General features: G+C 40.1%; 1 protein-coding gene across 2 annotated transcripts in view; it reads left to right on the top strand.

Moving 5' to 3' along the window:
* The window catches only part of PLCE1 (phospholipase C epsilon 1), a 329,298-nt gene that overhangs the window by 289,740 nt on the left and 26,205 nt on the right, over positions 1-13,353 (top strand). For both annotated transcript variants that reach the window (XM_043550715.1, XM_027821849.3), the window contains 4 exons: positions 1,306-1,423; positions 7,887-8,018; positions 9,003-9,296; positions 10,545-10,708. In XM_043550715.1, coding sequence (XP_043406650.1) covers positions 1,306-1,423; positions 7,887-8,018; positions 9,003-9,296; positions 10,545-10,708 — 708 coding nt within the window. The remainder of the gene's footprint in view (positions 1-1,305; positions 1,424-7,886; positions 8,019-9,002; positions 9,297-10,544; positions 10,709-13,353) is intronic.

Genomic DNA, 13,353 nt, shown 5'->3' with positions numbered 1-13,353 from the left:
TGGCCATATTTTCAAGAGCTGAGCTCCCATTTATTTAGTCACTTAAATAAATGACCAGATTGGGTGTTGCATTCTTTGGGATATCTGGTCTAGGTATGAACCCTCATACTGACTGGTAGTCTCAAGCCCTCCATATGCTTGGTTTCCTGCTTTCAAGAGTGCAGGATAAAAAAAAATAGTGTGGAGAATGATGTGGAGGGTGTGGGTGGAGAATGAGCCTTTTTGAGGAGACATGAGTTTAAGTGTCATCGTCAGAATCATAGAAATGTAGTGCTGGAAGGGATCTTGAGAAGTTATCAAGTCCAGCCCCCAGTGCTAAGGTAGGACCATCCCTGATATGTGTTTCTCTAACCTTTTCTTAAAGACGTCCAGTGGTAGAGACTCTACAACCTCCACTGGAAGCCTATTCCAGAGCTTAACAACCCTTATAGTTAGAAAGTTATTCCTAATATCTAACCTAAATCTCCCTTGCTACATATTAATTCTTCTTGGCCTATCTTCATTGGACATGGAGAACAATTGATCACAGTGCTCTTTATAAAAGCCCTTAACATATTTGAAGACTGTTATCAGGTCCCCCTTCAGTTTTCTTTTCTCAAGACTACATATGCCCATTTTTAAAATCTTTCCTCATAGGTCAGGTTTTCTAAACTCTTTGTCATTTTTTTTGCTCTTCTCTGAACTCTCTCCAGTTTGTCCCCATCTTTCCTGAAGTCTGGCACCCAGAATTGAACACCATACTCCAGCTTAGGCCTCACCAGGGCCGAGTAGAGTGGGATAATTACCTCCCATGTGTTACAGAGGATGCTGCTGTTAATACAACCCAGAATATTAGCCTTTTTCGCAACTGCATCACAGTGACTCCTATTCAGTTTTTGATTCAGTATAACCCCCACATCCTTTTCATTTGAGCAGCACCAGCAGCTACCCATTTATCCCCCATTTTGTAGTTGTGTATTTGGTATTTCCTTCCTAAGTGTAGTACTTGGCATTTGTCTTCATTGAATATATTCTTGTTGAATGAAAATGAGCTGCTTAGGTCTCACTCCTGCTATGAGTCAGAAGTAACTTAGGGCTGGATTTTTAAAGTTATCTAGGTGTATTTTGAGTACTACTGCAATACAAATAGTACTAATATATGGTAACGAATGCGAAAAATAGATGCATGCATAAATCCATTATGTGAGGATATAGAACCATGTGTGCTGAATGTGATAAAACCACATCAAGTGTGTATATGAAGTATGCTAGAATACTTCCATTTTCAAACCTTTTGTATTATACATCACTTGAATTGTCACTTAGGTTTATGACATGGAACTGGGTGAAGAATTTTATCTTCCACAAAATAAGAAGGAAAGTAGACAGATAGCACCAGAGCTCTCAGATCTTGTCATCTATTGCCAAGCTGTGAAATTCCCTGGTAAGCATGCTTATTGCTTTATGTTTTCTAAATCTTTGGAACATTACAGTGATATAATTGTAACTGCTTATACTGCGGAATTCAAACTGTAGTATGTGGGGAATATGCCTTTTTTTTTTTGTGGTTATGAATTCTGTACGATGACTGATGATTCTATGTGCTGCGTTTGTCATGGAGGGAAAAAGTACTCCAACCCTTAAACTGTAGTGAACTGGCTAATTCCTATCTGAATGACAGCTAAGAACAAGCTGTTTTGTAAGGCTTTTCATTAGAATTTCACCTAAGGAGCTGCTGTGCCAGGTCTGAAGAAGAGTTTGCAGCCTCTGGGAGGCAGAGCAGGTCAGGAGTCTTTAAGAATAGGTTCCAAGTTAGCTTGTTACACCACTGCCAGAAGCCTTCCCTCTCACCTGCACCCCTGACATTATTATCTACGTCCCTCATGACCCAGTAATTGGGCTAGACACCAGCTGGGGAATGCGGGGGGGGGAAGAGAGAGAGAGAGAGAGAGAGGTCATGTTGGGGATGAGGCTGAAAGGGAAACTGGCATGGAACCAGGAGTAGAGAACATCTGGAGAGCAGGCCAGCAGCCCAGGTAAGGTGGATGGGTGGCAGGAAGAAAATGGCCCATGATAGGCATGTAGCAGTGATCCCGCAGTAGGACAGAGAGGTAGGAGGGGCTTCATTCTGTAGTGATGGAGAGATAGGGATTGGAAAACAGTAGGAGGTGGAGGAACTGAAATTGAGATTACTTGTCTTCATTTGCTCAGAACAGAACACTGAGGATGAGCGTATTTTGGCTAATATACTGTACATTCTGTATACTAACTCATTTTTTAAATTGCTAATTTACTGTTCATTATTGATAGTTTGTTGAAATGAGAATTCAGCTTCTTTAGTAGAACAGTTCTCTAGAGAAATATTGGCAACTATTGCACATTAGGATTTAATACAAAAAGAAATATAATCTGAAATTAATTTACACAAAGTCAAGGTAAGCAAATTGAAAAATTAGAGAGAAACATTTCTCTAATCTTAGTTTTATGAATGTTAGGTGTAACTTGTAACAATGGCAAGTTAAAAAATAAGATTTGTGATTTTTAATTTAGCTGTACCCTTAATATAATCTACAGTGAAGTAATTCCAGTTATCTTTCAAGTCAAATATTATTTTCTTCTGAGCAAAGAGTAGTATTTTCCATCTTTCATACAGTTTCAGTTACTCAAAGCATTTTAATACACGCATTTCTGACTTTCTAAAATGTTCCTAAAATTCAATTAGAAAATAAATACTCACTTGCCATAATTAAATATCTCCTTTGTTTTAATTCAAAACGTAATTAGGACAAATAAAAAAATCAGTTCCTTTCACAGGGAGGACACTTTTATAGGCATAGCTAGAACCCATAAAGCCTACTTTCCCAAGTTAACGTTTATATGCCCCCTCCTTTGGGGAAAAATCCTGCCCTTCTCTTTGTGGACATAGAGTCCCTGACCACAGTGCAACTGATGTGATTCCACTGTGCAGCAAGGGGACAGGAAGCTGGAAACACTTCACAGGCCCCAGCCAATAGACAATATTGTGGTTGGAGCAGTAGAAAAACGAGGACAAGGCTGGTGGATCCATAATTATGTGGATCTACTGACCAGTTTCTTCTGGAGAAGGGAAAGGATGCAAAAGTTGGGAGGGGGTGGGGGTAATGTAATCCTGAAGTAGCAGGAGAGGCTGCAAGGTGACTCTGCTGTTGCTGTATAGTCTAAAGAGAAGATTTCTTTCCTCTGGCCCCTTTTACTTGTTTTGTGTTTTGCACTTATGATTTGGCTCTTTCTGAGGAAGCCAATCTTAGATCATAGGGCCAGAAGGGACCACTGTTATCATCTCTTGTCTGACCTCCTGTATAACACAGGCCAGAGGAATTCCTTGAATTATTTCTTGTTAAAATGAGAGTTTATCTTTTAGAAAAAAGTCCAATTTTGATAATAGCATTTTCAGTGATGGAGAATCCACAACAACCCTAGGAAATTGTTCTAACCCTTAGGTAATTTTGGTTAATTAAACTCTCTGTTAAAAAAGTGCAACTTATTTCTAGTCTGAGTTTGTTAAGCGTCAACTTCCAGCCATGTTGTTCCTTTGTCTGATAGGCTGAAGAGCCCTCTATTATCAAGTTTCTGTTCTGTAGGTATTTCTAAATTGTGATCTAGTCATCCCTTAACCTTCTGTTCATTAAACTACATAGATTGAGCTCCTTGAGTCTTTCACTATAAGGCATGTTTTTAATTCTTTAATCATTTTTGTAGCTCTTCCCAATCCCTCTCCAATTTATCAACATCATTCTTGAATTGTGGACACCAGAACATATGATCAAGTGAAAGCTAAGGGAATTACTCCAAATGTGAATGTGAAGACCTAGGCTAACACTTGAACGCTGCCTGATGCAGTGACCTGGTCAACAACCTGTACTCCCAAGAAATAGGTAGTAACTATGGTTTGGGAGCAATAAGGTCTGATGACCAGAACAATATTCCAGTATTGGTTACATCAGAGCCAAATAGAGCAGTAATATAACCTCCCTACTTTTACTTGATATTCCCCTGTTTATACATCCTAAAACAAACATGTTTTCTTCCTTCTCCTTGATAAAAATGTTAAACAGGATAGGGCCAAGAATTGATTCCTGTGGGATCCCTCTGGAAATGTTACCAGTTGATGATCATTTGCCAATTACAATTCCATTTTGAGACCTATCAGTTAGTCAGTTTTTATTCCATTTAATGTGTGCCATGTTGAACTTGTATTGATCTAGTTTCTTAATCAATATGTTGTGTGGTGCCTTACAGAAGTCTAAGTATATTACATCAGCATTATATTATATACATATATTACATTATCAAACCAATTTGTAATCTCATCAGAAAAAGAGATTGTGAGTTTGATAACATATATTGTCCATAAGCCCATGTCGATTGGCACTTATTATAGTACCCTCCTCTAATTCATGAAAGCATTTTATCTGTTCTGATTGTTTATGGTGTGGAGAACGAGAATGATGTCTGTATTATGTCTATGAATGTTACCTCATTTTACCTGCTCGTTTTACCTGTCCGATTACATGGAGTTGAATTAAAAGGGGTTGTTAGGAAAAGCCAGGAAACAACACCATTGTCACAGGTAAGACATCTTTGGATAAACAACTTCCAGGGGGCAACGGCTGAGCTACAAAATGATGAAGATGCTCTTCCTAGGTGCCAGCCGAATGTTACGCTGCTGATTTGCCAAGGCCAGAGTTTAAGATCAAAAGAACAATGCTCCACTGAAAAATCCCTGCCTAGAGAGAAAGGGAGAATGACTTGTTTGCAGCTGCTAAGGGAGAGACTCTGCAATAGGGACTGAGATAGGCAGAGCATGCAGCAGGGCTCTGTGGGATGTGTCGGAGGCAGTTGGGCTCGCTTATGCTTTGAGAGAGGTGATGAACTCTAGACAGGACCCAGGCAGGCAGAACTTTTGTGGTTTTAACCTTTTCCTCTCTTTGCTATGTAACTCTCTGTGAATGGACATTATGTCCCTTTGGAAGGAGCTGTGCTGAGTCATCTTAATCAGCCAGTGGTCAAAGGCTCCCAGAGAGACAGCTGTGTCTGTCATCTTAGCAAAGTTGGAATCAGGGAGTCGCACCCAGGGATCCAGTCTAGGAGTGATAAAGCAATGGAGTTCCACCAGAAGAGAGGGAAAGGTAGAGAAACCTGTCACCTGAGTGGTGCACTCAAGAGGCCCTATAACTATGACAGTAGAGTGGGAATAAGGAGTGTTGTTGCCCATTGATCCAATCCAAAGAGTGCCATTGTGGGAAGAGTGCAGCAAGTAGAGGCCCTGTTACTTGGAAAAGGTGCCTAAAGGAGAGACTGGGGGACAGATCACAGATGCAGTTTGCCCCTGAACCATCACATGTGGCTAGGGCTCAACTTACCCTAGTGTTTTGCTTTGCCCTCCAATAATTAGGTAACAGGTTAGTCTATTTCCTCAGTGACTGTCTCCACAAAGAAGGGCTTGAAACATAAGACTTGACTGCCAAAAGTTTTGCTCCTTTGAGACCCTACTTAATCCTCCAATGTGGAAAGGACCCAACACCAGAAAAAATTAATGCACCCAGTGGGCCCAGTTCTAGGGTCCAGGTGACATCCACTTTGTACCACCTTTTATGCTCTTGGCCATGGGCTGGGCTGGCCTCAGGCGCAACTTAGAGCAGCTTTAGCACTGCTCTAGTTTTCTCCTGGCTACAGATGGCCACCAAACGACCATTCAGGCCATCAGTGCTCTGGTCATGCCCCGTATGTCAGGGAATCAGAAGAAGAGGTGGTATAGGGCTGGCTATGCAGCCTCTACACAACCTGGAAATCAACCAAGTAACAAGTAACCCCAGTTTTACAGATACTTTGTGCTGCTGGAGTAGTGCTAATGTGCTATATCAAGGTCCAGGATCTGGCCAAATATATGTTGAAAAGGCCAGAAGTCTGCTGTGAGTTATCAGTTGCTCCATGTTCTTCCTAAATCATCTGAAGTTTTATTTTGCAGCTGATTATTATTCTAATATAAGTAGCTATGTTTAACACAGATAATTCTCCCAGTTGTACTAGCCAATGCACAGGATATTAGAGTTGAAGTACTTATTATTATAGCATCTTCCTTTTACAAAAATATTATCTGTGTTTCCTTCATTTTGTCTCTTGGTTAATAGTGGGTAGAACTGGACAAAACTAGAGATTTCCAGTTTGTGGGAAATTTTTGATATTTTGAAATCTCCTGCAAACTGGACATCTTAAAAATAAAAAAATGGAAACACCAAAACATGGTGTTTCCTAAACAAGGCATGATCCCTGGGACTGCCTCAGCTGCTAAGTGAAACTGACATTCTTGTCAGTTTCATTGCTTCCAGTGAACAGCTGTTGGAGTCTGTCTCATGGTCTGTGACTCCTGGGCAGCCCCAACCTGAACTGTCCCAGGCCCGGGGACCCAGGACTTCCAGACTTGGGGGCCAAGTGGCTCCCCATGCAGCCCAGTTCCCAAGCAGGCAGCACAGGGAGCCAGCTGGCCTGGAAATCTGAAAACCCTGGGCACTTCCAGGATTTCCTGACTCAAGCTGAGGTTCTCATGTTTCCCAGTCTCCCTGCTGGGGAGCTGGGAGCCAAACAGTGGAACTCAGGCTCCCAGCTCTGTCACGAAGGCTGGAAGCCCTGGCCTGGTGGGGCTGCCCCAGAGCTATGGACCTTGGAAGCCATGAGTGGCTCCATTGAAATGATGTGCTTAACTTCATTCAGTATGTGCAAAAGCATTTGAAGGATTGAGACCTCACTGCTAAACTGCAATAGTTTGAGTTCAGTGGAGCAGAATCCAACTTCTGCTAAGCTTCAAATTAGTAGTTAAAATATTAATTTTCACTGTAAATTCAGTATTTTCTTCTATTGTAACTTAAGTTTTCAATTTACATTTCTTTGTGCAATAATTTTTTTTCAAATTTTAATAAAAAATTAAGAAAAATGTTAAGTTACAGATATGTCGTGGAGTTCCAATAGCATTCTTCATCTGGCTTTCATGTGTTGAACTGATGTCAAAAGAGCTCCTTGATGTATTTTTACTTTGTATTTCAGTTAGATCTGAACAAAACCCACTGAAATCAATGGAAAGGCATTTAAATCAGTGGAAATGGAATCCATTGATTTCAGTGGAGTTTAGATCATGTCCTTAATGATTGTTTTGTTTTGAATATATGTATATAGAATAATAATATTTATTATAGTGCTTTTCATCTGAGTATCTCAAAACAGGTCATAATCATTAAGGGATTACAAGATTTTCCACACTTACAAATATTTTCCATGGTTGAAATATGAGTTATAAATAGTAGTTTTAATATAATATAAGATGGACTCGAAAAGACTCATGGGTCAACTAGTATATTACCCTGCGATTCTTTGGGATTGTACTTACATCAGATTTAGTCCTTTTTGTCAGGTTCATTTGAACACATAGTCAGTGTCCTTGCCTACAGTGTGTCAGTACCATGATATGGTATACTTGTATGTTTTGATTTACCGGAAAAACAGGTTGGATCTGTGATGGGTAGCATTATTTTTTAGGTCTGGGTTTATTGTGACTGTTCATTGTAGAATTTGTTTTGAGAGTCATTGGGGCTATTCTGTAACACAAGACTTAAATTACTTCCTGTTCTCCAGCCAAAAATAAATCTCAGGCAACAGTTATGTCACAAAGATTTTTTTGTCCCTGTGTTGCATTGTATATCATCTTCTTGATGATTGTAAATATAGTTAGACTCAGTTACTGGGAATCATATGCTAGTTGTCCTGTGTGCTACTTTAGTATTAGTGCCTCAAAGAATAAAGTGAAAAATGATGGAAAATGTCATGCCCTCTTGGTCATGTTTTTTGGCTTATTTATTTTACTTTTATGGGAACAGGCCTGTCAACGCTAAACCCATCTGGCTCTAGCAGAGGAAAGGAAAGAAAAAGCAGGAAGTCCATTTTTGGCAACAATCCTGGCAGACTAAGCCCTGGGGAGCCAGCAACACTTGCCAAAGCATCTGGAAAAGGTAAAGTCAGGATCTTCTTTCACCAATCACGTGGAATGACTCTGTAGTCCAACACATACACCAGATCAAGTTGTTAAAGATCAAACAATTTACTGTGTGCATGCTGCTCTTGAATTTTTGAATCACTTTTCATTAATAGTGCAGCTATTACAATAACTTCTTTATAAAGAATCAACTGTAGAATATGGAATGTTAGTATAGGATTAATTTTCTGGAGGTATAAAGTTAGTCAGTTAAAAATTACTGATGAGAATGATTGATTCACAACTAAAATATTTGTATCTTATAGCTTGAACATGTACCTTAGGATCAAGTTTATATATTAAAAGATATGGGAGGAGATTTTCACAGGTGCAAACGACAGTTAAACAGCTAACTGCCATTTTATGTCTTGAAAAGCTTCCCCATAGTCTTTAGGCAAAATCCTGCACGTAGACTTGGTGCAAATTTCAATGGGGCTGCAAGGGATATAAATCAGCAAAGAATTTGGTCCTCTGTCTTTTTACTGCAGGTTGTATAGTAAAGTTTGAAAGTGACATAGTAGTCTTAAAGAAATTTTATATTCTTTCCATTTAAACAATCTCTATATTCCAAGCAGCGTACTAGCAATATTATAAAGGTTTCCAGCAATGAATTAAGAGTCAAGACTCATTTCAGACTGTTAAGATAGTCTCACACATTAAATACCACATTAAATATGTACTCATTTAATTCAAGGAAATGATATTCAAATATTTATTTATGGAAATACCTTTTAGTACATGCCTAGTTACAGTATCAGTATTTAACCATTATGTAGTCTCTCACTAATTGCTCTTACTGCACATGAAGAAAGAAACGTGATATCTGTGTGAACAGTGTGGTTTCTAGAGATCATTTATTTTTACCCTATCCAAAAAACATAAATATACTTCACAGGAAAAAACTGATGCTTGAGGTCTGAGGATCTGCAGCTATAATTTGAGATTAATGTTTATTTTCCAGGTCCTTTTGAGGGTGCCCGGCAAACCTGGGAAGAACTTTGTTCTCCTCCTTTCAACCATACAACTTCTCTCAGTGCTATCATAAGGACACCTAAATGTTATCATATCTCTTCACTGAATGAGAATGCTGCCAAACGTCTGTGCAGACGATATTCTCAGAAACTGATTGAGCATACCACATGTCAGCTATTGAGAACATATCCTGCTGCCACACGCATTGACTCTTCAAACCCCCATCCCCTTATATTCTGGCTCCATGGAATACAGTTAGTGGCAGTTAACTATCAAACTGATGGTACGGGTAGAATAATTCCTCTAGTAATATATATTTATGTACATTTTAATGATCAAATAAGTGCTTCTTTAATTATGAAACTGTATTTACCATAATATTCCTTTATCTTACCATCATCTGTATTTGTGGATTTATTAAACAGATGTTGGGTTATTTGGCAAAGATACTGTACTTGAAAAAGTTTTGAGTAAATATATACCTGGGTGGTAACTCATAGAGAATAGGGACCAGATTGTATCCATTAGCACAGCCTGAATAAGAGGTGTTGCATAAAGGCACCACCCCAGAAATAGCCCTGGGAGAAATTGTGACTCTAACAAGCACAATTCATCCCGTGCTCCCCTTTTGTTCCCAGGGAGGTAATTTATGCCAGCTCTTGAAAGGGTGCATCTTCCTTCCCAACACATGCCCAACCAACCAACCTTCCTCACCCACTTGCTTGCCGCAGAGAACATCATACCCTGCATTGTACCCAGGAGGGAGACAGATGATTTGGATAAAATTCCATGTGGCCATTTGAGACTGGGGGGCGGGGGCCTTACCTGCATTTACTTCCTTTTGCAACCATGTTAAGGCTAAAAGCAATCTAGCCTATGTGAATTACTGCTTCCAGAATACTGGAATTCTGTGCCTAATTTGGTAGGTCTTCTGCCTCACTGATGACGTGGAAGTGCCTAGAGCACTGCACCCACAGATACCATAATTGGCTGGAATCCCAGCACTTTTACAGTGCTGTAGCCACAATATCGTTTATAATAACTTTTTAAGTATACAAAGACACTGAATTCCCTTATCCTAGAAATGACTCCTCTGGAACAAAGTCTGGGTACTGATGCAGGGTTGGTTACAATCTTTGGGCTATATTCTATCCCTACTTATGCTCCCTTACCTTTTGGGTTTTCATAAAAAGTTGCTCCATTCAGCTGATTTCAAATTACACAATCCTTTTTTTTTTCATCCTAGATTTTGGGGAAAATCTCAGGAAACTTGCTAGGTATTGTTAGTGGGTGTGGCCAACTCCTAAATAGAACAAAAACTAGAAAATGGGTGAAACTGGAAAATCCTTATTTTTTAAAGTATAAACTATTTGGGCAACTTGGATATGTAAGTTAAAGCTGTCCCAAGAAATTTAATATTAGTTTTATACTGTCAATTCATTTTTAACAGTAATCTTTAAAAAACCCACATTTTGCTGTCTTTCTATTGAATTTTCACTATTTTTCAGTTGTGACTGCTTTACTTTTGCAGATCTCCCTCTGCATCTTAATGCAGCAATGTTTGAGGCGAATGGTGGCTGTGGGTGTGTTTTGAAACCCCCTGTTCTGTGGGACAAGAACTGTCCAATGTACCAGCAATTTTCTCCATTAGACCGAGATCTGTATAATATAGAGCCAGCTATATATTCTTTAACAGTAAGTACATTTTAAGGGAATGCTATATATTTAAAATATTAATATTTAATATTAAAAGCTAAATATTCAAACTGGATGTCGTATAACTTCAGCCCAAAAAGGATCCCATCAACCACACTTTTATATTAATATATTCTATAATAATTAGAACATAAGAACGGCCATACTGGGTCAGACCAAAGGTCCATCTAGCCCAGTATCCCGTCTTCTGACAGTGGCCAATGCCAGGTGCCCCAGAGGGAATGAACAGAACAGGTAATCATCAAGTGATCCATCCCCTGTCGCCCATTCCCAGCTTCTGGCAAACAGAGGCTAGGGACATCATCCCTTCTCACCCTGGCTAATAGCCATTGATGGACCTATGCTCCATGAACTACCCTAGTTCTTTTTTGAACCCTGTTATAGGCTTGGCCTTCACAACATCCTCTGGCAAAGAGTTCCACAAACTTACTGTGCGTTGTGTGAAAAAATACTTCTTTTTGTTTGTTTTAAACCTGCTGCCTATTAATTTCATTTGGTGAGCCCCTAGTTCTTGTGTTATGAGAAGGAGTAAATAATACTTCCTTATTTACTTTCTCCATACCAGTCATGATTTTATACAGGTCAATCATATCCCCCCTTAGTCATCACTTTTCCAAGTTGAAAAGTCTCAGTCTTCTTATCTCTCCACAGCCGTTCCATACCCCTAATCATTTTTGTTGCCCTTTTCTGAACCTTTTCCAATTCCAATACACCTCTACCCCAATATAACGCGGTCCTCGGGAGCTAAAAAATCGTACCGCGTTATAGGTGAAACTGCGTTATATCGAACTTGCTATGGAGGGCCAGGTAGGGAAGGCTGTGCCTCCCCAAACAGCCTGGCCCTGCACCCTATCCAACCCCAACCTACTTCCTGCCCCCTGACTGACCCCTCAGAACCCTCAACCCATCCAAACTCCCCCGTCCCCTGACCGCCCCCCAAGACCCTCTGCCCCTTATCCACCCCCCCAGCCCGGCCCCCTTAACACACCACTCAGAGCGGCGTGTCGGAGCCAGACACGCTGCCGCCATAGGTGCCAACTCCAGGGCTGGAGCACCCAGGTTACTTGCTGCGGCCCTCCCCCAGCCCCAGTTCACCTCTGCTCCACTTCCTCCCCTGAGCACGCTGCCACTCCACTTCTCCCCCCTCCCTCCCAGGTTTGCGCAAGCCTGGCAGGGAGAGGGGAGGAGGGGAAATGCTTTACCGCGTTATATCCGAATTCGTGCTATGTCGGATCACGTTATATCGGGGTAGAGGTATATATCTTTTTTTGAGACGGGGCAACCACATCTGCACATACGGATTTATATAGAGGCAATATGATATTTTCTGTCTTATCTATCCCTTTCTTAATGATTCCCAACAATCGGTTTCTTTTTTGACTGCCACTGCACACTGAGTGGATGTTTTCAGAGAACTGTCCACAATGACTCCAAGATCTCTTTCTTGAGTAGTAACAGCTAATTTAGACCCCATCATTTTATATGTATAGTTGGGATTATGTTTTCCAATGTGCATTTCTTTGCATTTATCAACCTTGAATTTCATCTGCCATTTTGTTGCCCGTCACCCAGTTTTATGAGATCCTTTTGTAGCTCTTTGCAGTGTGCCTCAGACTTAACTATCCTGCATAGTTTTGTATCATCTGAAAATTTTGCCACCTCACTGTTTACCCCTTTTTCCAGATCATTTATGAATATGTTGAATAGGACTGGTACCAGTACAAATCCTTGGGGGACACCACTATTTATGTCTCTCTATTCTGAAAACTGACTATTTAGTCCTACACTTTGTTTCCTATTCTTTAACTAGTTACAGATCCATGAGAGGACCTTTCCTCTTATCCCATGACACCTTATCTGGGGACCTTGTCAAAGGCTCTCTGAAAATCTAAGTACACTATATCCACTGGATCCCCCTTGTCCACATGCTTGTTTACCCCCTCAAAGAATTCTAGTAGATTGGTGAGGCATGATTTCCTTTTACAAAAACCATGTTGACCCTTCCCCAACAAATTATGTTCATCTGTGTGTCTGACCATTTTTTACTTTACTATAGTTTCAAACAGTTTGCCCAGTACTGAAGTCAGGCTTACAGGCCTGTAATTGCTGGGATCACCTCTGGAGCCCTTTTTAAAAATTGGCATCATGTTAGCTATCCTCCAGTCATTTGGTACAGAATAATGACTTGTAATAATTAAAATCAGTATAACTAAAAGAAGTTACTGGGGGGGGGGATTCTCTAGTTTGTTTATTTGTGCATTGACAGCACTGTGCTTATAGTGTTTTTCACTGTTTCCCCTTGTTGACATGAGTGCTTATCCCTAAGGTGCCCCTACGTACCTGTGAATAAATTGAACAACTGTCATGTCAAGCTTGAACAAAATAGAAGTATTGCAAATGTTAGGCCTCAAATTTCCGTATTCTGCAAAATGCAAGCCTTGCAAAAATAAAGCTTACGCTTGTGACTTGTGGTCAGGAAACGAGGCAACCAGATAGCGATTTATGCTGACTCATATGTACTTATCAATACAAAATTACCCACATTCAAAAGCTAATTGGCTACAGAAAATAAGTAGGCCTAAAAATTTAATATGCATCAATTATACAATTAGGGCAACCACATA

This window comes from Chelonia mydas, chromosome 7, assembly GCF_015237465.2.
Source record: "Chelonia mydas isolate rCheMyd1 chromosome 7, rCheMyd1.pri.v2, whole genome shotgun sequence".
Lineage (NCBI taxonomy): Eukaryota > Metazoa > Chordata > Testudines > Cheloniidae > Chelonia > Chelonia mydas.
The sequence above is the reverse complement of the archived record's forward strand: the minus strand, read 5'-3'. Positions and strand labels throughout refer to the sequence as shown.